Below are 25,245 nucleotides of genomic sequence, written 5' to 3' on the forward strand. Positions count from 1 at the left end.
CGAAAAGCAACTTTTTTCTTCCTGAAAAAATGTTATTACCAACATAATGTATAGAAAGAAAAGTTGCTTCAGTATCTTTTTGTAAGCATTGCCCCAGTTTTTTAAACATACAAACTTTTCATGCCACAATAACTCAAAGTTTCTCAATGTGACCCCTTTGTGCTGTCACCCATCCCTTTGCCATGATAGAAACACCCCCATGTGAAGGAATTTCCACAATTTACTTTAAATCAGCTGGATGCAAGATTAACTATTTACTAAGATTGTTAAATTGATATTTTATACATCAATGAAAAACTGATATTTACATTAGGCAATTTCTAAGAACTCAGGAGATGGTGCTATGATGCATTGTATACTGTAGCTAAGTGATTCCAATCTATATACAGCCATAGATGGTGTATCAAGTGAAGCTGGTAGAAGCCATTCCTAGCCAGCAGGGTCATTTGTCCCTCTCATGATTAAGACATATCGAAGAGTATTGCCAAGCTGGTACAAGCCATTCCTAGCCACTGAGATCATTTGTCCCTTTCATGATTAAGACATATCCAAGAGTATTGCCAAGCTATGAACCTGCTCCTTTAGATGGAGTGCAAATTAACCCAGGACAAGCAGTGAGCCATAGGAAATTAGGAATTTGTGTGCAACCCTGCCCCCTACTCTACAAATCCTGAATTAAGAAATGGAATGAGGCAGATGAGCAGAAGAGGGTTCTTGCCAAACATCTCAAACTGACACAGGGACCTCTGAAGCACTTGGGGGCATTTTCTTTTTCAGAAAAACCTTTCTTGTTCAGGTTTATCTTAATTCAATTTGGGTATATACAGCTGAAGAATAACTCGTGAAAACTAAACCAAATTAACAGAAGCCAAATTATTGGGCGTAGGGGAGAGAAAAATGGGGAATAAAAATTCAAATAACAAACACATCATTGTATAATATGTTTAATTTATAGAAAGCATAAAGGATTCAGTAAGTAAAAGAGAATATCCTTTGCAAACTTTATAAAGTGCAACAAAAGCAGATAAGCAGATAATAGTTGGAGATTTATGCTCAGGAGGCAGTGGCCCCAATGATTTCAGCATCAAATCAAACTGATGGGTTTTCTTTTGCCAACAAAATACTCATGTCAAAACAGCTTTGTGCTTCATTTATGTGACTCTTCATACTAAATGTGCAGAACACAAGTCTGGACGTACCCCCCACATCCAAGTTTGTTTTTCTGACATTTGTTTTTTTCCTTCTTCCTAGCTGTTCATGTCTTATTCTTTTGCAACTTTGTAGGTATCATTAGGCTAGGAAGCAACCATCATTGATCTGAGTTCTGAATTCACAGGCAAAATCAAACCACATGAGCAAATAGCAAGCCATGAGCAATAGCAAGCCATGGCTTCAGAGAATGCTTCCCCCCCCCCCGAGTATAAATAATATAAATAATGTAAATAAATAAATAAAAATAATTATTATTGATAGTAAAAATCCTGAGTAAAACCACTGGCAGAGATCACACTTAATACTAATTCATAACTGTTAACTACAGTTTCTAAAACCTTGCAACCAGCATGATTAGCCTCATCTTTCACCAGCTCCAGTCCTGCTTATTTTGGCCATTTGGTATTAACATACCAAAAAAAGGCATGTACTGCCCAAGGGCAACATGGGGCTCTTTGAAATCCCTATTGCACAAAGCTCTGATGCCTGCCATTCCTTTCCGCACTCCACCCCCGAAGGATTTGTTGCTTCCATCTAGATTTGAGTAATGCAACTGTAGTTTTTAAGGAAGGAGCGTTTCAGTGCTTTTGTAAATGCCAAGTGATTTTTTTTCCAGCCAAGGAGAATTGAACAACAGTGAAATGTGTAGAAGGCTTAATATGTATGTACAAATATTCTACTGCATATACAGAAAGAAACGTACACACATACACTCCGTTATGATGAGCAAAGGACATATTTTCTTTCTTTCTTTCTTTCTTTCTTTCTTTCTTTCTTTCTTTCTTTCTTTCTTTCTTTCTTTTTCTTTAGTTTTTCTTCCTCATAAGCTGCTCCCTGTTGTTCAGCTGAGGCCTGAACACAATAATATAACATTTAGGGGAAAAGATGCAACCCAGCAGTCCAGCACCAGAGGCTAAGATAGAGAAGATCTCCACAGCAACCATGTATTTTCCCTTGGTGCTCAGGTAGGATGGAATAAAGGATAGCCAAACACTGCAAAAGACCAACATGCTGAAACTGATGAACTTGGCTTCATTGAAGCTGTCAGGTAATTTCCTGGCCAGGAAAGCAACAATGAAACTAATAATTGCCAGGAAGCCCATATAGCTCAGAACAACATAAAACATCATCACAGACCCCTCATTGCATTCTAGTATAATTTCTTTAGCCACTGAGTAACTGTCAACATCTGGAAATGGGGGAAAGGTTGCTAGCCACACAATACAGATCCCTGCCTGGACAAAGGAGCAACAAAGGACAATGGTATTGGCCAGTCCCTTCCCCACCCATTTCCTCATCCGGGATCCAGGTTTGGTGGCCATGAAAGCTAGAACCACAGTGATGGTTTTTGCCAATACACAAGAAACAGCCACTGAGAAGATGATGCCAAAAGCGGTTTGTCGGAGGAGACATGTCAGCTTCTGAGGTTGGCCTATAAATAGCAATGCACATAGGAAGCAGAACAGGAGAGAAATGAGGAGAGTGTAGGTGAGGTTCCTGTTGTTTGCAATGACTATGGGAGTGTCATGGTGCTTCACAAATGTACCCAGCACCAGAGCTGTGATCAGAGAAAATGAAAGCGAAAAGCAGACTAAACTGATGCCCAAAGGTTCTTCATAAGACAAGAAGCTTATATCCTTGGGAATACATGCATCTTGGTTCTTGCTTGGATAGTCTTTGTCTGAGCATTTATCACAGTTACTCATATCTGGAAAAAAGAAAGGTACAGTCCCCATTTAATACACATTCCATCCATCAACATTGAGGGATGCTCAAAAGCTGCAACATGGTAATTCAAAAGATATTTTGGTTACATTAATATTCTCAAAGTAAAATGATTTTTAGAAATACATAAATTCATTAAAAATGACTTTCAAGTACTTCCAGTTATATTATATATTAATATTATTTACAGAACTTATTTAATTTTATTATTGTTATTTAGCATTACAGTGGCACCTCGGGTTAAGTACTTAATTTGTTCCGGAGGTCTGTTCTTATCCTGAAACTGTTCTTAACCTGAAGCACATTTTAGCTAATGGAGCCTCCTGTTGCTGCCTCACCGCTGGAGCATGATTTCTGTTCTCATCCTGAAGCAAAGTTCTTAACTCGAGGTACTATTTCTGGGTTAGCGGAGACTGTAACCTGAAGCGTATGTAACCTGAAGCGTATGTAACCAGAGGTACCACTGTACTTGACATATTCAGAAGATAAAATTAAAATTCTTTGATTTTCCGAAAGCAGTATATATGCTTCTTAATCAAATGTAGACTTAGCAAGCTAATTACTGTTCAGTCACCAAGATAATATAGTGGAACCCTGGTTTTCGAATGTAATCTGCTCCAGGAGACCGTTTTACTTCTGAAACGTTCGAAAACTGAGGAGCAATGGGTGGTCTGCAAAATCCATTGAGAAAATTGAAAAACATGCAGCGGAAGCTGTTTGAATTCTGAGGCACGTTCAAAAATGGAAGCAATTATTTCCGGGTTTTTGTCATTCGGCTTCCGAAACATTCGGCTTCCGAGACTCTCTAAAACAGAGGGTCCACTGTAGCAGATTTGAATTCCTGACACCTGAAAACTTGTTTTTACTGAAGAAATTAAGTTTCATTCCCTAAGATGACATGCCGTCATGTGTTAAGCCAGGTATGATAAGAAAGGCATGCTAAATTTATCCCATCCTTGTGAAAAAGGAATTGGTAGCTGCTTGCATAATTAAGTTGGAGAGATCTCAAAGGAAAAGATGAGGTAGTGACTAAATATGCATGGTTACTGAATATATAGGGTGCAACAAGACTAACATTATTTGGGTGTGGGATTCAATCACATATATGCAAATTCAAGTTCTGCCATTAAATTGGATTTGGAGCTCTTGCACAAGAATACGCCAGCTCAAAAAGCACAGACTTTTTAAAACATGGAAAGTGATTAGGAAGTACACTGGAAAGTTTGAGATTACAATATTTTTCCATGTATAAGATGCCCCCATGTATAAGACTACCCTTATCTTTTGAACCCAAAATTAAGAAAACAACAACCCCAAAATAGAGGTGAAAATCTGGATGATCTGTGTTTATCTTTTTTTGAGGCAATCACCTCCAGGGGAAGTGAAGGGAAGGAGGCTCCCAAGTAGGATACCGAGGAAGAGCTAGGGGAAGGCAGCACTCACTCTGTGCTGGGCTATGTATTCGAGCAAACTGAGCTGAGGAAGGTGGGGAGCGGGCATGGGGCAGGGCGGTAGTTTGAGAGGGGAAGCGAGAAAAAAAGGAAAGAAGGGCAAGGAGAGGTAGCTGAGGCAGCTCTCAGTGGTGGCGGTGCCAGCTGCTCTTGTTCCGGTGGTCAAGCCAGCAGGGGCTTCAGGAGGCGAGGCAGTCATTAGCATGCAGCCCAGAGGGGGATGGCAGCAGGAGGGACCGCCTCAGCCCACCCAAGCAAAAATCCTGGTCATATGCTTAAAGAGTTTAACAAATCCTCCAGGATGCCCATGTTCCGTGTACAAGATGACCCCCAATTTTTTACTATTTTTTAAAAGCAAAAATCCTTGTCTTATACACGGAAAAATATGGTAAATTTGCTTGATGCAACCTTTTCTAACATTTGCACAAACTAAGCAGAATGAGTACACAATAAACAGCTGGTTCTGTTTTTTCTCTAACAAATGGCATGTAAACACTGAGCACACAAATCAGGATTAAGGCTTAATAAAGAGATTGCTTGGAAGTATCCTAAGAGAGTAACAGTTGGTCCCCTTGAAAGCAAGTGGACCAGTTAGTCATAACTTAATTTGTCCCATTCATTTTAAGGGAAACTCAATGGAAGTACTGCATCTGCACCAAATTTCTGTGTATTTCTCTTACCTTTCTGGTTTGAAATCTTTCCCTCTGGGCATGGGATGCAATCATAGCAGCAAAATGGTTCTCCTTCCTTCACTTTCTTCCTTGATCCTGCGTGACAACTCTCAGTACAGACAGAAAGAGGCCGAACCTAATCAGTGAATGAAGGAGAAACATGATATTCATGAGAATAATGCATTTGGAATCAGTCAGGTTCTGGAGACCTTCCCTATGTTGCTAAATTGTCACAGCAATTCACTAAGGCGTGGATCAGCTCTGCAGAAAGTAATTCATCATAGTCTGTATTAAAACAATGAATACAAAGGAGATATTATACATATTTTACCAGATTGCATGATATTATATCCCTTTGGGATAGAAAGTGTGCACAATTTTATCCTGGACAAATATATGAATTTACATCCACTAAAAAAGAAAGAAAGAGTATTTTGTAAGTTTTCTGATTCTCCAGTGAACATTATCTTAGACATCAAAACACAGAACAATTGCTCATTGAAAAATTAATCTCTTTTGAATTAGCTAAGAATGTGACTCCACCTGATTAAACCATCCATGCCATGTTATGGCATCTTCATGAAGGGTGAAGGCTTGGTCTGGAGGAGCCTCAGGATCCATCCTCCCAATTTTTACCCTATGAAAGGACTGGTTGGAGGAAATAACCCAGTTGATAACATCCAAGGTAGATATTATCTCCCCATTCTGATTGAAGGACACTGTGTCTCCAGCACTGTTGTTAAATGAGACACCTCTCAGAAAATGATGAAGCTAGAAAAGAGAGAAGGCAAGCTAGAATGAAAAGAGAGAAGATCGCAGCTATCTGCCAATCACCCATTCCCACCACCCTTCTGAGTAATACCCCTCCCCACCTTCTCACTATATAGAAAGGTCCGGTGACTTCTGTTTCAGTGTATCTGAAGAAGTGTGCATGCACACGAAAGCTCATACCTAGAACTAACTCAGTTGGTCTTTAAGGTGCTACTGGAAGGAATTTTTTTATTTTATTTAGAAGAGGGTGGATCTGAATGTTTCAAAGAGAGATCTAGTGCAAAGAGTGTAGCCTCGCTGCCTGAACATACATGTAGCTTTTTTGCGGTTGCGCTTCGAGGCCCCCAAGCCCTTCCCCTGAAAATAACTTCACACTGACTCGTAATTTTAGTTTAAATTATTGGGCAAAATTTAGGCTGCAATTCTGTTGATTACAGCAAGTTGAGCGGTGTTGGCTTAGGCATTGGCAACAGACTATAACTGATTCCTGCCTCTCTGACTGGAGGTCTGAAAGGGTAAACACCAAACAAGGGAGCAACATTGATGAAGACCAACCAAAGCTCACCCTGGGGTTCCTGTGGTCCTCTCATGGCCCTAGGCCCTCAAGTGGACTTTGGACGGGATCCAGGACCCCCAGATTCCTATCCCGGAATACCCTTATACATCCAATCTTCCAAATGAAAAAAATTCCTACCCAGCCCCTATTCCAAAGCAGGCGACCCAATCCAAAGCAAGGCCAAAGCAGCAGCACCTTAAATTAGGGAGGGCGGGTGTTTGGCAGCGCGATGTAAGTTCCCCCAGTTACACTGCGCTACCACTTTTATAGGCCCCAAGAATCATGCCAACCACCCCAATTGGCCCAAACAGCCTGGCACAACTCTGGGGCCCAATGGTTAAGGCTTGGGCCACGCCCGGCAACAACTCTCCCAGTGGGGGTGCCTTAGGGGCCCATGCAACCAGGACCCTCATTAAGGAGGATCTCATTTCACATATGGCCTGCATTGTTCCCTATATTCCACTCCCCATTAGCCCTGCTAAGGTGTAGGCTAAGGGGTGTGTGTGTGTTTGTGTGTATGTATGTATGGGGTCGGGGAGGGAATCCTATTTGTTCGACAAGCTTCAGGTGGAGAGGGAAGTGTCAATTCCTCCCAGCATCATATTTTAGTGAAAGAGATCATAATTGAGAATTGGATGGGTGTGTCAATAGGTACATAAAGTAGAAAATAAATGTCTTTCTGTGCATCTGTGCATGAACAATGTATGTATGTAGAGTACAATGCGGAAAGTGTACTGTCCCATCAAGCAAACTTGGACAGTTATGAAGTACAAGACTGAAGGAAGATACAATCACCCTTTAGGACCCAGATATTGCAAACAGGGATGCTACAAAAATCAGCTGAATTGCTCACATATACACTGTTCAGAAACAACAAGGAGTAGTGTGCTAAACTTGAAAGATTCCCAAATCAAGTTTCTGTGTTTTCCATACTGTAACACAATTATGTAAGTATATCTCTGGAAAGTATTATTAAAATTCAGTTTGCAGACAGTGAGGAAAGCAGGATGGTAGCTTGCATGATAGGTAATCTATCATTTCTAGGTGCCAGGGAGAACAGGGAGGAGGACAAAATGGTTAGTAGTTAGAGAAATTGAACACCTAGGATATATTCCATGCAACGTATGAATTTTTTTGCCCCTTACCTGCCAAAACTGCTGTTTCTGAAGCTTCTGTCTCTCTCTGCTCACCATTTGTGAGCGTTTGTGTATTGCTAAGGACAGGGTATGTAAAGCATGGGCCATGGCAAAGACAGCATTGTAGATACTGTAGCTTAGACCTTGCACTGTCATTTCAAAGAGAGATGCAGGAAGGTTCTCTAAATTCTCCATTCCTGTGCAGATATCCCCCACCACTTCATCCAGAATGCGATGGGGAAATACACAGACAAACACATTTTGCCAGAAATCCCAGATGAAATCATCACCTTCTGCATTGAAGGGGTTTCTGTCCTCAATGTATTTATGAAATCCTGGTAGATCATTGGAGTGAATTCTGAAGGTTATGGCACCATTGAATATTGTTGCATCCCAATTCCGCTGAAAGGCCACAGAAATAAACTCCACTTGGGCTGTTGATATCCATACTTTACCTTTTATGTTTGTTTTTGTGCTCCCAAGAATTGATAGATATGGAAGCCATCTCAAAAATATAGTGGTCGAAGCTTCTCCATAGGCCACCACAACATTGGCTTTGCTACCCATCACTATATCATATATTTTAGCCCCCTGTTGCATCAGGGTGAATCCTGCAGTGAGAAAATTAAACTTGGGGATTCTTTCCAGAAAGGCAAAACAAATACCTCTGTTTGAAAAAAGCGGGAGCACCTTTTGTATAAATCTTTCTCCATTGTCATTGTCAACCACAGCGACCCCAATCCACGTCCACTTGAAATGCAGAAGCAAAGAAAGCATCCCTGAAAACTGGTGGGTTTCTGGGGGGGCCATCTGGTAGAAAGTTAGTCCTGGGATTTTAGCATTCATCACCGGAGTGGGGCCATATATGAGCTAAAGAGATAGTTTGGAGAGACAGACAGACAGACAGAGAGAGAGAGAGAGAGAGAGAGAGAGAGAGAAACACCCTCCATTAATATAGCAGTTTTATGCAAAGTCAAATGCACTTGGTATTTGCATTTGGGCATCCATATAAATAATGCATTATTCAAAGCAGCAAACATTTTATTTCTCAACTGTACTACCTGAGTGACTAATGATGAAATTGCAAATCCAGGGGAGTTTATTCTGATCAATACTGACGTGGAGAGCTAAGGGATAAAGGCACTATCTCTATTCACACAAGGATCTCAATCTGCATCAGCCACCACCCAAATTTTCTTTAAAGCTTATCACAGCATTGTTAATCGCCTGATGGGCAGTGCTTCCAATTCCTCCTCTGATAAAACCATCTTAATTAGCTTTTGAACTTTATGGTGTTGCTTCAATGAAAGCCAGGCTCTGCTTTATAAAGCGGGTCCCCAGCCTATGCATACAGATTGTCAGTTCACGGTTGGTATGAATGCGCCCCCAAAGGTTTTAAATGGTGCCCTATCGATTAAGAATGCTTTCCATGAACAATATAGAAAGTAAAAAGAATCAACAACTAGGAGCATTAGAAACAGTAAGTGGGGTGTCCATGTGATTTTTTCCAATTCACCCATTCCTGTTTCCAAACAGCATAATACAAGCTAGAAAAAAAAACAAAAAATATGAAAGCACTATTAAATTTTCATACTCCTCTCAGAAGCAGACATAGGTGTCCTACCTGTGGAATCTTATAAATATCCAAGATAGTTGCGACATGAAGGGAGACCTGGGAGTCGAGACTACCAATGACAGCTGTCAGATTATTCTGTGTATCACATATATAGTTGGGGAGAAATTTCTCCAGTGTAGATAAAAGTAGCATTGTGGCATGATATGTCTTAATTGCATTGACATAGCTGTCATAGATATGGAAGCCCAAGGTGAGATTTGGTAAGATGTGAGGGTTTTCATTGATCTCCTTGACTGCAAATGCCAAGGCCAGGATGTGCTGGTAACCCTTTGGCACCACGCTGGAACAACAATTGCATTATTGATCACAATTCAAAAATTTCAATGATTAATAATAAGAATATTAATAAATTTCTTATACCCCGCCCATATGGCTGGGCCTCCCCAGCCACTCTAGGTAGCTTCCAACAGTATATTCAAAACACAATAAAACATCAAACATTAAAAAATTACCTAATGAAATTCATATCTCGCTATTCCTTCCAAATGAGCTGAGGGGAGAGACATTTTAGCATGTCTGGTAGAAATGTAGAAAAGCCAAAAGATATTGGACCAAAATATATACTTTGATATAGAGAATTTTGAAGATTGATTTTGAATTGAAATGAGAACTTTTGCTGTTGGAACTTATCAATACATAGTTAGAAAAGGACTTCTATTAAAATATATGATTATCGTTGCAAGACTTTTATATGTAGAAATATTGAAGGACCCAACAATGGAAGAATGCCTGGTAAAGCTAATATGTTTCATCAGAGAAAAGTCATTGTTATTATTTGTTAAAGATTGGAAACTTGTCATGGACTTTTTGCATGAGAAAGAAAAAGAAATAATGATATTACTAAACTACACCAACTTCAGAACACACCATATGCTATACTTTCCCAGGGAGATTCCTTTTTAAAGAAACATTGTCAATGTGAACAGAAAAAATGAGCTATTCCATTCAAACAGTGCAGACATTAAATTCAATACAGTCATACCTTGGGTGACAGCCGCTTCAGGTTGTATTTTTTTGGGTTACGCACCTGCTGAAACCTGGAAGTACCAGAATGGGTTACTTTTGGCTTTCGGGGTCGTGCATGCGCAGAAGTGCTAAATCGCGCTTTGCGTATGCACAGAAGCACCAAATCGCAACCTACAAGTGCACAGACGTGCCGCTGCGGGTCACGAATGCTGCCAGTTGCAAACGTGCATCCTGCACAGATCACGTTCGCAACCTGAGCACCCACCGTACATTCTTTTACTACAGTACAGCGCTTACCACCAATCATCTTGAAAGAAACCTTTAATTGAGAGATGTAGAAGGAAGAGTTCCTTGAGGTTTTCTCCCTTGTATGTAGATATAAAACTTTGAGACTACAATCCCACAGACTGTTCCAAGGGAATAAGCTACCTGTCCCCAAAAAACCCACTTTACTGCATTTTCTTTCCCTTCTGCTTTTTGCTTAATGGCCATGATGCTTTGAATTTTATTACAGTTATCTCATTTAGATATTATGTCTTCTGAGGGAGTCTTTAGTTTAAGGTGACTTCAAGAAAAAAAAATAGTACACAACGCCAACTTGAGAACACACCATATGCTGTACTTTCTCAGTGAGATTCCTTTTAAAAAAGTTTGTCAAAATGAACAGAATAAAGGAGCTATTTCATACCTTTAATCTAGTCATACTATTTAAACTATACATTTAATCCAGTACATTCTTACTACACTTATTGCACTACATCATTTAGCACCAGGCATGTTGAAATGACCTTTAACTGAAACAGAGATGTAGAAGGAGTATAAAAGAAGCAGGATAGCTGTGTGAAAGTAGGATGGTACCAATCATAAGTCACAAGAGTTTTACTTCATAGCTTAAGCAACAAAAATATCAGGCAGCACAACCTTCTGCTGGGTCCACAGTAGTAGATTATTACTGGGTTACGAGAGCAAACTCCATGACTTGATATAAGTAAGGGAGCTACATATTTTTGCTTGGAAGCCTCATTCGCAAGGAACAGAATTCAATATAGTACAGTGGTTAGGGCATTGGACTAGAACTAGGGTAAGAACCAGTTTCAAACCCTCGCTCAGCCTTCAAACCATGTGATGACCAGTCTTTCATAGGCCATATTAAAACCATACATTTATAGTGCTATGACAGCACTGTAATGAGTCATGGCTTCCACAAAGAATCCTGGAAGCTGCTGTTTGTTAAGGGTAGCGAGAAATTTCATAGTCAATTCCTCATTTCAAAGAACTCTGAAAATTGTAGCTGTTAGGGAAACTGCTCTCAGGAGTGTCTATGAAAACTGCTGAAACAAAAAATGAGAGTTGTCAGAATGGAATTAGAAAGGGGGGCACAAGATGAGTAAAAAACAAAGAGGAACTTGGAATAAGAGAGCAAAAAGTGAGAGAAAGAATCAAAAGGAGATTCCCTTGATTATTTTAACTGCTACTGCAGCCTGTGTGAAGATTAACACAATCCTTGCTCATGTCTACTCAGAGATATCCCTTTTAACTCAATGGAACTACAAAATGGAAATAAAAACAGACACAATACAAGTTCTTACGCAAACTCTTCTGACAATGCAGGTGGGGGTTCTTCAGAGAAACTTGCTGAACTGAAAATAAAGGCTCCGATAGAAGAAATGCCACCAATGATGAAATCTCCTGGCTGATGATACTTGTGAAGTGGGTGGTGTAGATACTGAACTCTGCATTTAACGGTGTGGGCCTCCTGTGCCATGTGAGGAAACAGAGCCAGCAGCAAGACCACTAAAACTACCATCCTCTATGGAATGGTAAATCTTCAATCTAAACACAGATTCCTCCGTTGTTTGCTGTAGTACAATCATGAGAGTCTCTGTGATGAGAACTTCTTGCCTTAATGACAGTTCACTCTGTTCACAGCCCTGAGCTTCAGGGTCAATCGTGCAAAGAATCAGAGATCACAACAGATGGTTGTTCTTGGTCCCCAGCCCCTCTGTCTCTAAATGGTGGCGGCGGACATATTCATAATATTCTTCGTGCCTTGGCTATTTATTTTGTTCATGGCCTTTCAAATTCTATAGTGGGCTGCATGAGCAGTAAAATTAGTGCTTTTAAGAATTAATGAATCGGGAAATCACCTGTTCAGATGTGGGGATTTCCTCTGGGAATTGCTGAGGAAAACATGTTTGTCACATTGGAATGGAAATATATCTGTTTTGCACAGTTAGATGGCAAGAGACTATTGTGATTGGAATGACCTACAACATGAATCAAATTGGATGTTTTCCATGATCTTAGCCAAAAAGCTGTGAAGGAAATACTGAATAGTTATAATTGACTGTAATAAGAAGATTGAGTGACTGACACTGGAGAGAATTGTGTACCACAAGTAGAGCAAAAAGCAACTTTTTTCTTGAAAGGATTGATCTTCCTGAAAAAATCTTATTGCCTGCCGATAATGTGGTACTAACAATAGAAGAGCCAACTGCAAGTGTGAAAGAAGAATTAGAGGAGATAGAACAGTTTGGGCAAGTGGCAGGTTTTAAATTGAATTTTAGAAAACTAAAATTTTAGAAAACTAAAATGATATTTAAAAATATGAAACAGTGATGGGATGCTATGAGTCTTGCACATGACTGTGGCCTGATGGGAAGTCTTGCTCCTAAGCTTCGCTTCTGTACAAAATGCTGCACAAACCATCCTAATACTAAGACATTCACTCACCACCTTAGAATGTTCAGTTCACATTGAGTTCAGGAAAACATTGTACTTTGACCTGTTCTTATATGCATAGTTGATCACATCTACGGAACGTGCTTGTTATGCTCTTTTAAGTCTCCTATATCAATCATTAGTCATTGTTTTAAGTCTTACTATATTAATCATTGGTTATAATTTAATTAGGAGGTTTTCATGCCTGTCTAGTTCTGTGCTCCCTTTCCCAGTCTTTAATCTATTGGTGATTAATGCAACCTTTGCTTTGTACTTGTGTTAACCAATCAGCAATAAGCACATATGTGGCAATGCTGTAATAATCAATAAAAGAGGCTCCTTGAGACTTGCTCAGGAGATGCCTCCCAGATGACACATGCTACCTGTCTGTCGTTATTTCAACCCAACAAAACAGGACCTGGTGGAAGTGTTGCAGCAACAAACCGGTATAGAAGTAGTTAAAAGTGTTAAATATTTGGGAATTTGGTTAACTTCAAAAAAGATTGATCTATTCTAAAATAATTATACACCGGTGTGGAGTGGTATTAAAAGAGACTTATAAATATGGGGAAGGATGAAATTGACATTTTGGGGAAGGATTTCAGCTATTAAAATGAATGTGCTACCAAAGATGTTATTTTTGTTTCAGACAATTCCAATAATTAAAGGGGCAACAATTTTTAAAGAATGGCAAAAAACAATTTCAAGATATATCTGGCAGGGAAAGAAGCCAAGAATACAGTATAAGTTGTTAACAGATGTTAAAGAAAGAGGAGGCTTCGCTCTGCCAGATCTGAAATTGTATTATGAAGCATCTTGCCTCTGTTGGTTAAAGGAATGGATGTTATTAGAAAATACAGATCTGTTAGATTTGGAAGGTTATGACAATAGATTTGGGTTGCACGCATATTTATGGTATAATAAAACAAAAGTCCATAAAGGATTTGGAAGCCACATATTTCGAAGATCTTTAATAGAAATATGGGATAGGTATAAAAACCTATTGGAATGTAAAACACCGCATTGGTTATCTCCATTAGAAGCAACGAGTGTTAAAAAGATCAATATGTGTGGGAAATGGATAAATTATGGGAAATTAATACAAAAAGAAGGAAGTAAATGGAAGATGAAACCATATGAGTAAATTAAAGAATATGTGAATGATTTGCTGCATTACCGTCAGGTCAATGAAATGTTTAAACAGGATTTTAAAGAAAAAGGATTTGATGAAAATAAATCAAAGTTTAAAGTAGAGATACTAAGTAATAATTGTAAAATTTTGTCTAAAATGTATAAATTGCTGCTTGTATGGCATTTGAAGGATGAGGAGGTAAAGTTAGTTATGATTCATTGGGCTAAAGATTTTGGGTATAATATACAGCTGAGTGATTGGGGAAAACTATGGAAAGAAGGTTTAAAGTTTACTGCATGCAATGCCTTAAAAGAAAATGTGATGAAAATGATGTATAGATGGTATATTACACCGTTAAATTAGCTAAAATGTATAAAGGTAGTAATAAATGTTGGAAATGTAAAGAAAAAGAAGGAACATTTTATCACATGTGGTGGGAATGTAAGAAGGTGAAAAGCTTCTGGGAAATGATATATAATGAGAGGGAAAAAAGTTGAAGTATATATTTATAAAGAAACCAGAAGCATTTTTACTGGGCATTGTAGGGAGCAACATAAATAGAAAAGAGTGTAAGCTGTTTTTATATGCAACGACGGCAGCAAGAATATTATTGGCACAAAAATGGAAGCAAGAAGAATTACTGACAAAAGAAGAATGGAGGATGAAATTAATGGATTATGCAGAACTAGACAAACTAACATGAAGGATTCGAAATCTGCGGGACCAGAGATTCACAGAAGACTGGTCTAAATTTATAGACTATTTGAAAAGTAATTGTGATGATCAAATTATGTTTGTAGGTTTGCAAGAAGTTTTGTGAGGTGAATGATTGGAACTATTGCAAAAATGAATAAAGGGGAGGATGGTTAGTTAAGATAATTGAAGGCAATATGAATTTAAGAAATGCATAAGAAGTGATAAAAACGGTGGATCATCAGAGCTGCTGATGGAAGTCCAAAAAAGATTGTATAAGTGGTGAAGTTTTGTGGTATGTATTATAATTTATATGTTAAAATTAATAAAAATTATTTTTTTTTAAAAAGAAAAAATGTTATTGCCAACATAATGTATAGAAAGAAAAGTTGCTTCTGTATCTTTTTGTAAGCTCTGCCCCAGTTTTTTAAACATACAAACTGAGATATTTTTGCTACTTTTCATGCCACAGTAACTCAAAGTTTTCAATGTGACCCTTTTGTGCTGTCACCCATCCCTTTGCGATGATAGAAACACCCCTGTGGGAAGGAATTTCCACAACTTACTTGAAATCAACTGGATACAAGATGAACCATTCACTAAGATTGTTAATTAAATTGATATTTTATACATCAATGGAAAAGTGATTTTTTCATTAGGCAATTTCTATGAACTCGGGAGATGCTGCTATGATGCACTGTGTACTCTAGCTAAGTGATTCCAATCCATATACAGCCATAGATGGTGTATCAAGTGAAGCTGGTACAAGCCATTCCTAGCCACATGGGGCCATTTGGCCCTCTCATGATTAAGACATATCGAAGAGTATTCCCAAGATATGAACCTGCTCCTTTAGATGGAGTCCAAATTAATCCAGGACAAGCAGTGGGCCTGTCTTCTGGATAGAGTAACCAGCTATACATAGAACAGCTGTCTTCCCAAGATTCAGTTTATTGCCCCTTATTGGGTTTTCAACAGGCTTGGGACACTGGCCCAGACAATCCTGAGTTAATGAGCCAACAAGGCAGGTGTTTATGCTCCAAATGCAGCCCACAGATCATGAATGAAAGCCTGCAAGGTGTTAAAATAAGGGAGTGGCTGTATCGAAATCCCATGGGAAATTAGGAGTTTGTGTGCAACCCCGCTCCCCAGCCTACAGATCCTGAATTAAGAAATGGAATGAGGCAGCTGAGCAGAAGTAAGTTCTTGCCAAATATCTCAAACTGACACAGGGACCTCTGAAGTACTTGGGGGCATTTTTTTTAAAAGGAAAATCTTTCTAGTTCAGGTTTATCTTAATTCAATTTGGATATATACAGCCTGACTGAAGAATAACTGGTGAAAACTTAACCTAATTAAGAGAAGCCAAATTGTTGGGGGTAGGGGAGAGAAAAATGGGGAATAAAAATTCAAATAACAAACATGTCATCATTGTATAATATGTTTAATATACTGACAGAATAAAGAATTCAGTAAGTAAAAGAGAACATCCTTTTCAAACTGTATAAAATGCAATGAAAGGGAAGAAACAAGCAGATGATAGTTGGAGATTTATGCTGAGGTGGCAAGTGACCCCAATGATTTCAGGATGAGATCAAATTTTATTTTGCCTCTGTGCCACAGGCCCACAACATACTCCTGTAAAAATCTGCTTTGTGCTTCATTTCTGTGACTTTTCATACTAAATGTGCAGAACACAAGTCTGGACCTACCCCCCCCCCCAATTGTGCAGTAAAAAAGCTCAAAGCTTGTTTTTCCTGACATTTGTCCCCTCCCCCCCTAGCTGTTCATGCCTTATTCCTTTGCCACTTTGTAGGTATCATTAGGCTAGGAAGTGACCATCAATGATTAGGAGACTGTGCTGAGTTCACAGGCAAAATCAAAACACATGAGCAATAGCAAGCCTTGGCTTCAGATTATGCTTTGTTCCCCAGAGTATAAATAATATAAATAATGAAAATAAATAAATTATTATTATTATTATTGATAATAAAAATCAAGAGTTAAACCACCGAGCAGAGATCACACTTAATACTAATTCATAACTATGGTTTCTAGAACCTTGCAACCAGCATGATTATCCTCACCCTTCACCAGCTCCAGTCCCGCTTATTTTGGCCATATGATATTAACATGTTCCCCAACGGAAAAAGGCATGTACTACCCAAGTGGAACATGGGGTTCTTTGAAATCCCTATTGCGCAAAGCTCTGCTGCTTGCCATTCCTTTCTTCACCCCACCCCCAGAAAGATTAGTTGCTTCCATCTAGAATAGAAAAATGCAAAGGTGGTTTTAAGAAAGACTTTTCTTTGTGATTTTGTAGACTGAATTCATTATGCCAAGTGATTTAACTTTTGTAGGTAAAAGAAGAAAGTGTGGATTGGGTAGGAATTAGTAGCTTTCATCTAGATTTGAAAGTTGCAACTGTAGTTTTTAAGGAAGGGACTTTTCTGCGCTTTTGTAGATTCCAAGTGATTTTTTTCCAGCCAAGGAGAATTGCACAAGAGTCAAATGCCTATAAGGCTTAATAGGTATGTACAAATATTCTACTGTATATACAGAAAGAAACATACACATACTCCATTTTGATGAGCAAAGGACATATTTTCTTTCTTTCTTTCTTTCTTTCTTTCTTTCTTTCTTTCTTTCTTTCTTTCTTTCTTTAGTTTTTCTTCCTCATAAGCTGCTCCCTGTTGTTCAGCTGAGGCCTGAACACAATAATATAACATTTAGGGGAAAAGATGCAACCCAGCAGTCCAGCACCAGAGGCTAAGATAGAGAAGATCTCCACAGCAACCATGTATTTTCCCTTGGTGCTCAGGTAGGATGGAATAAAGGATAGCCAAACACTGCAAAAGACCAACATGCTGAAACTGATGAACTTGGCTTCATTGAAGCTGTCAGGTAATTTCCTGGCCAGGAAAGCGACAATGAAACTAATAATTGCCAGGAAGCCCATATAGCTCAGAACAACATAAAACATCATCACAGACCCCTCATTGCATTCTAGTATAATTTCTTTAGCCACTGAGTAACTGTCTACATCTGGAAATGGGGGAAAGGTTGCTAGCCACACAATACAGATCCCTGCCTGGACAAAGGAGCAGCAAAGGACAATGGTATTGGCCAGTTCCTTCCCCACCCATCTCCTCATCCTGGATCCAGGTTTGGTGGCCATGAAAGCCAGAACCACAGTGATGGTTTTTGCCAATACACAAGAAACAGCCACTGAGAAGATAATGCCAAAAGTGATTTGTCGGAGGAGACATGTCAGCTTCTCTGGTTGGCCCAGGAAGAGCAGTGCACAAAGGAAGCAGAGCAGGAGAGAAATGAGGAGAGTGTAGGTGAGGTTCCTGTTGTTTGCAATGACTATGGGAGTGTCATGGTGCTTCACAAATGTACCCAGCACCAGAGCTGTGATCAGAGAAAATGAAAGCGAAAAGCAGACTAAACTGATGCCCAAAGGTTCTTCATAAGACAAGAAGCTTATATCCTTGGGAATACATGCATCTTGGTTCTTGCTTGGATAGTCTTTGTCTGAGCATTTATCACAGTCATTCATATCTGGGGGAAAAGAAAATTAGAGTCCCCAGCTCTTAGATGTTCCATCAAACACATCAACATTGAAGGATGCTCAAAAGCTATAACATGATTTGGAAATTGAAAAGATATTTTGGTTAAGTTAATATTCCCCAAGTAAAATGATTGCAGAAATACATAAATTCAATAAAAATGGCTTTCGAGTACTTGCAGTTATATTATATATTAATATTATATACAAAACATATTTAATTTTATTGTTATTGAGCATTACCTGACATATACAGAAGTTAAGATTATTATTTTTTATTTTCTGAAAGCAGTTTATATGCTTTTTAAGCAAACGTAGAGTTATGAAGCTTATTATTGTTCAGTCACCAAGATAATATCGTGGAACCTTGGTTTTGGATGTAATCCGCTACAGAAGGGGACGCGGGTGGCATTGTGGGTTAAACCATAGAGCCTAGGAATTGCCGATCAGAAGGTCAGCAGTTCTAATCCCTGTGGTAGGGTGAGTTCCCATTGCTTGGTCCCTGCTCCTGCCAAATTAGCAGTTCGAAAGCACGTCAGAAGTGCACGTAGATAAATAGGTACCGCTCCGGCGGGAAGGTAAACGGCGTTTCCGTGTGCTGCTCTAGTTTACTAGAAGTATCTTAGTTATGCTAGCCGCATGACCCAGAAGCTGTACGCTGGCTCCCTCGGCCAATAAAGCAAGGTGAGCGCCACAACCCCAGAGTCGGCCATGACAGGACCTAATGGTTGGGGTCCCTTTACCTTTACCGCTCCAGAAGACTGTTTGACTTCCAAAACGTTCAAAAAGCTAATTGTTGTCCAGTCGCAAAGATAATAACAGATTTGAATTCCTGACACCCAAAAGTTTATTTTTACTGAAGAAATTTGCTAAAATTAAGTTTCATTCCCTAAAATGACATGCCATCATGTGCTAAGCCAGGTATGATCAGAAAGGCATGCTAAATTTATTGCATGTTTGTGAAAGAGCAATGGTAACTACTTAGATAATTAAGTCGGAGAGATCTCAAAGGAAAAGATGAGGCACTGATTAACTATGAATGGTACCTGAATATTTAGGGTGCATGAAGACTGCCATTATTTGGGTGTGGGGTTAAATCACAAACAGTGGTACCCTGGGTTAAGAACTTAATTTGTTCTGGAGGTCTGTCCTTCACCTGAAACTGTTCTTAACCCGAAGCACCACTTTAGTTAATGGGGCCTCCTGCTGCTGCTGTGCCGCAGCTGCACGATTTCTGTTCTCATCCTGAAGCAAAGTTCAAAGTTCTTAACCTGAGGTAATATTTCTGGATTAGTGGAGTCTGTAACCTGAAGCGTATGTAACCTGTAGCATATGTAACCCGAGGTACCACTGTATGTGCAAATTCATGTTCTGCCATTGAAGTGGATTTGGAGCTCTCGCACAAGAAGCCCCCACCTCAAAAAGCACAGACTTTTTAAAATATGGAAAGTGATTGGGAAGTACACTGTAAAGTTTGAAATTACATTGGCTTGATGCAACTTTTTCTAATATTGCCACAAACTAAGCAGAATGAGTACACAATAAATAGCTGCTTCTGTCTTTTCTCTAACAAGTGGCATGTAAACACTGAGCACACAAACCAGGATTAAGGCTTAACACCAACTACTGGTGCTGAAGAAACTGAAATTGACCAATTCTAAGAAGACTTATAACACCTTATAGAAGTGACACCAAAGAAGGATGTTCTTCTCATTATAGGGGATTGGAATGCTAAAGTAGGGAATCAAGAGATAAAAGGAACAACTGGCAAGTTTGGCCTTGGAGATCAAAACGAAGCAGGGCAAAGGCTAATAGAGTTCTGTCAAGAGAACAAGCTGGTCATCACAAACACTATTTTCCAAAAATACAAGAGATGACTCTACACATGGACATCACCAGATGGGCAGCATCACAATCAGATTGATTATATTCTCTGCAGCCAAAGATGGAGAAGCTCTATACAGTCAGCAAAAACAAGACCTGGAGCTGACTGTGGCTCAGATCATCAGCTTCTTAGAGCAAAATTCAAGCTTAAACTGAAGAAAGTAGGAAAAACCACTGGGCCGGTAAGATACAATCTAAGTCAAATCCCTTATGAATACACAGTGGAAGTGAGGAACAGGTTTAAGGTTTTAGATTTGGTGGACAGAGTGCCTGAAGAACTATGGATGGAGGCTCGTAACATTATACAGGAGGCAGCAACTAAAACCATCTCAATGAAAAGGAAATGCAAGAAAGCAAAGTGGCTGTCCAACGAGGCCTTACAAATAGTGGGGGAGAGAAGGCAAGCAAAATGTGAGGGAGATAGTGAAAGATACAGGAAATTGAATGCAGTTTTCCAAAAAATAGCAAGGAGAGACAAGAAGGCCTTCTTAAACGAGCAATGCAAAGAAATAGAGGAAAAACAATAGAATGGGAAAAACCAGAAATCTGTTCAAGAAAATTGGAGATATGAAAGGAACATTTCGTACAAAGATTACCATAATAAAAGACAAAAGTGGAAAGGACCTAACAGAAGCAGAAGACATCAAGAAGAAGTGGCAAGAATACACAGAGGAATTATACAAGAAAGATATGGATGGCTCGTACACCCCAGGTAGTGTGGTTGCTGACCTTGAGCCAGACATCCTGGAGAGTGAAGTCTAATGGGCCTTAGAAAGCACTGCAAATAACAAGGCCAGTGATGGTATTCCAGCTGAACTATTTAAAATTTTAAAAGATGATGCTGTTAAGGTGCTACACTCAATATGCCAGCAAGTTTGGAAAACTCAGCAGTGGCCAGAGGATTGGAGAAGATCAGTCTACATCCCAATCCCAAAGAAGGGCAGTGCCAAAGAATGCTCCAACTACCACAAAATTGCACTCATTTCACATGCTAGCAAGGTTATGCTTAAAATTCTACAAGGTAGGCTCAAGCAGTATGTGGACTGAGAACTCCCAGAATCCAAGCTGGATTTAGAAGAGGCAGAGGAACCAGAGACCAAATTGCAAACATGCGCTGGATTATGGAGAAAGCTAGAGAGTTCCAGAAAGATATCTACTTCTGCTTCATTGACTGTGTCGACCACAGCAAACTATGGCAAGTTCTTAAAGAAATGGGAGTGCCTGATCACCTCATCTGTCTCCTGAGAAATCTGTATGTGGGACAAGAAGCTACAGTTAGAACTGGATATGGAACAACTGATTGGTTCAAAATTGGGAAAGGAGTACGACAAGGCTGTATATTGTCTCCCTGCTTATTTAATTTATATGCAGAATTCATCATGCGAAAGGCTGGGCTGGATGAATCCCTAGCCGGAATTAAGATTGCCAGAAGAAATATCAACAACCTCAGATATGCAGATGACACAACCTTGATGGCAGAAAGTGAGGAGGAATTAAATAACCTTTTAATGAGGGTGAAAGAGGAGAGCACAAAATATGGTTTGAAGCTCAACATCAAAAAAATGAAGTTCATGGCCACTGGTCCCATCACCTCCTGGCAAATAGAAGCAGAAGAAATGGAGGTAGTGAGAGATTTTACTTTCTTGGGCTCCATGATCACTGCAGATGGTGACAGCAGCCACGAAATTAAGAGACGCCTGCTTCTTGGGAGAAAAGCAATGACAAACCTAGACAGCATCTTAAAAAGTAGAGACATCACCTTGCCATCAAAGGCCCGTATAGTTAAAGCTATGGTTTTCCCAGTAGTGATGTATGGAAGTGAGAGCTGGACCATAAAGAAGGCTGATTGCCGAAGAATTGATGCTTTTGAATTATGGTGCTGGAGGAGACTCTTGAGAGTCCCATGGACTGCAAGCAGATCAAACCTATCCATTCTTAAGGAAATCAGCCCTGAGTGCTCACTGGAAGGACAGATCGTGAAGCTGAGGTTCCAATACTTTGGCCACCTCATGAGAAGAGAAGACTCCCTGGAAAAGACCCTGATGTTGGGAAAGATGGAGGGCACAAGGGGAAGGGGACCTCAGAGGACGAGATGGTTGGATAGTGTTCTCGAAGCTACCAGCAGGAGTTTGACTAAACTGCGGGAGGCAGTGGAAGACAGTAGTGCCTGTCGTGCTCTGGTCCATGGGGTCATGAAGAGTCGGACACAACTAAATGACTAAACAACAACAACGTGTTATATACCTTAGGATGGGAAGGAATTAGGGACACATTAAGGACACAAATTAAGGACTATTGTAGTACACATATGGTGCTCTGCCTCTTGATAATGTTGAGCATGTTACCTGCTTGAGAGATTCCAAGAGACTGCTTGGAAGTAACCTCAGTGGGAACACTTGGTCCCCTTGAAAGCAAGTGGACCAGTTAGTCATAACTTAATTTTAGTCATTACTTCAGGTATCTGAAGAAGTGTGCATGCACACGAAAGCTCATACCTAGAACTAACTTAGTTGGTCTTTAAGGTGCTACTGGAAGGAATTTTTTTTCTTTTCTTTTGTTTTAATTTGTCCCATTCCTTTAAGGGAAACTCAATGAAAGTACTACATCTGGATCCAAATTTCTCTGTATTTCTCTTACCTTCCTGGTTTGAAATCTTTCCCTCTGGGCATGGGATGCAATCATAGCAGCAAAATGGTTTTCCTTCCTTCACTTTCTTCCTTGATCCTGCGTGACAACTCTCAGTACAGACAGAAAGAGGCCGAACCTAATCAGCAAATGAAGGAGAAACATGATATTCATGAGAATAATGCATTTGGAATCAGTCAGGTTCTGGAGACCTTCCGTATGTTGCTAAATTGTCACAGCATTTCAGTAAACCGTGGATCAGCTCTGCAGAGAGTAATTCATCATCGTCTGTATTAAAACAATAAATACAAAGAAGATATTATACATATTTTACCAGATTGCATAATATTACATCCCTTTGGGATGGAAAGTTTGCACAATTTTATCCTGGACAAATACATGAATTTACGTCCACTAAAAAAAAAAAGAGTATTTTATAAGTTTTCTGATTCTTCAGTGAACATTATCTTAGACATCAAAGCACAGAACTATTGCTCATTGAAAAATTAATCTCTTTTGAATTAGCTTAGAATGTGACTCCACCTGATTAAACCATCCATGCCATGTTATGGCATCTTCATGAAGGGTGAAGGCTTGGTCTGGAGGAGCCTCAGGATCCATCCTCCCAACTTTTACCCTATGAAAGGACTGGTTGGAGGAAATAACCCAGTTGATAACATCCAAGGTAGATATTACCTCCCCGTTCTGATTGAAGGACACTGTGTCTCCAGCACTGTTGTTAAATGAGACAGCTCTCAGAAAATGATGAAGCTAGAATGAAAAGAGAGAAGGCAAGCATTTAGAAGAGGGTGGATCTCAATGTTTCAAAGAGAGATCTAGTGCAAAGAGTGTAGCTCCACTGCCTGCAACATAAGGTAAAGGTAAAGGGACCCCTGATCATTAGGTCCAGTCATGGATGACTCTGGGATTGTGGCACTCATCTCGCTTTATTGGCCGATGGAGCTGGCGTACAGCTTCTGGGTCATGTGGCCAGCATGACAAAGCCACTTCTGGCGAACCAGAGCAGTGCACGGAAACGCCGTTTACCTTCCCGCCAGAGCAGTATCTGTTTATCTACTTGCACTTTGACATGCTTTCGAACTGCTAGGTTGGCAGGAGCAGGGACTGAGCAATGGAAGCTCACCCCGTCGTGGGGATTTGAACTGCCAACCTTCTGATTGGCAAGTCCTAGGCTCTGTGGTTTAACCCACAGCGCCACCTGCGTCATGTAGCCCATTTTAGGCTCACACATGGTCTGCAGTTTTCTCTATACTCCATTCCCCATTAGCACTGTTAAGGTGTGGTCTAAGGGGTGTGTGTATCTGTATGTTTTTTTGTTTGACAGGTTTCAGGTGGAGAGGGGGACAAAATGGTTAGTAGTTAGAGAAATTGAACACCTAGTATATATTCCATGCAACGTATGGATTTCTGGCCCCTTACCTGCCAAAACTGTTGCTTCTGAAGCTTCTGTCTCCCTCTGCTCACCATTTGTGAGTGTCTGTGTATTGCTAAGGACAGGGTATGTAAAGCATGGGCCATGGCATAGACAGCATTGTAGATACTGTAGCTTTGACCTTGCACTGTCATTTCAAAGAGAGATGCAGGAAGGTTCTCTAAATTCTCCATTCCTGTGCAGATATCCCCCACCACTTCATCCAGAACGCGATGGGGAAATACACAGCCAAACGCATTTTGCCAGAAATCCCAGATGAAATCATCACCTTCTGCATTGAAGGGGTTTCTGCCCTCAACGTATTTATGAAATCCTGGTAGATCATTGGAGTGAATTCTGAAGGATATACCACCATTGAATATAGTTGCATCCCAATCCCGCTGAAAGGCCACGGAAATAAACTCCACTTGGGCTGTTGATATCCATACTTTACCTTTTGTATTTGTTTTCGTTCTCCCAAGCATTGATAGATATGGAAGCCATCTCAAAAATATAGTGGTTGAAGCTTCTCCATAGGCCACCACAACATTGGCTTTGCTACTCATCACTATATCATGTATTTTAGCCCCCTGTTGCATCAGGGTGTATCCTTCAGCGAGAAAACTAAACTTGGGGATTGTTTCTACAAAGGCAAAACAAATACCTCTGTTTGAAAAGAGTGGGAGCACCTTTTGTATAAATCTTTCTCCATTGTCATTGTCAACCACAGCGACCCCAATCCACGTCCACCTGAAATGAAGAAGCAAAGAAAGAATCCCTGCAAACTGGTGGCTTTCTGGGGGGGCCATCTGGTAGAAAGGTTGTCCTGGGATTTTAGTATTCATCACTGGAGTGGGGCCATATATGAGCTAAAGAGATTTTTTGTTGGGAAAATAGAGAGAGAGAAAAACAACAATACCCTCCATTAATATAGCAGGTTTATGCATGGTCAAATGCACTTTGTATTTGCATTTGGGCATCCATATAAATAGTGCATCCTTTACAGCAGCAAACATTTTATTTCTCAACTGTACTACCTGAGTGACTAATGATGAAATTGCAG

General features: G+C 39.8%; 2 protein-coding genes across 2 annotated transcripts; both read right to left on the reverse strand.

The window, feature by feature from the left end:
- Positions 1 to 1,956: 1,956 nt before the first annotated feature.
- Positions 1,957 to 8,089, reverse strand: LOC309328444 (vomeronasal type-2 receptor 26-like; the record flags this gene model as incomplete). The annotated part of the gene is made up of 4 exons (XM_081838440.1): positions 1,957 to 2,920; positions 5,069 to 5,195; positions 5,603 to 5,830; positions 7,532 to 8,089. 4 exons carry the CDS (start codon positions 8,087 to 8,089, stop codon positions 2,019 to 2,021), a joined length of 1,815 nt encoding a protein of 604 aa, XP_081694566.1. The 3' UTR covers positions 1,957 to 2,018.
- A 9,228-nt stretch (positions 8,090 to 17,317) lies between these two features.
- Positions 17,318 to 24,748, reverse strand: LOC309328445 (vomeronasal type-2 receptor 26-like; the record flags this gene model as incomplete). The annotated part of the gene is made up of 4 exons (XM_081838441.1): positions 17,318 to 18,234; positions 22,763 to 22,889; positions 23,294 to 23,521; positions 24,191 to 24,748. The coding sequence occupies 4 exons, from the start codon at positions 24,746 to 24,748 to the stop codon at positions 17,333 to 17,335; spliced, it is 1,815 nt and encodes a 604-aa protein (XP_081694567.1). The 3' UTR covers positions 17,318 to 17,332.
- Positions 24,749 to 25,245: the final 497 nt, after the last annotated feature.

This window comes from Podarcis erhardii (genome assembly GCF_964252035.2).
Source record: "Podarcis erhardii genome assembly, chromosome: 13".
Classification (NCBI taxonomy): Eukaryota; Metazoa; Chordata; class Lepidosauria; order Squamata; family Lacertidae; genus Podarcis; species Podarcis erhardii.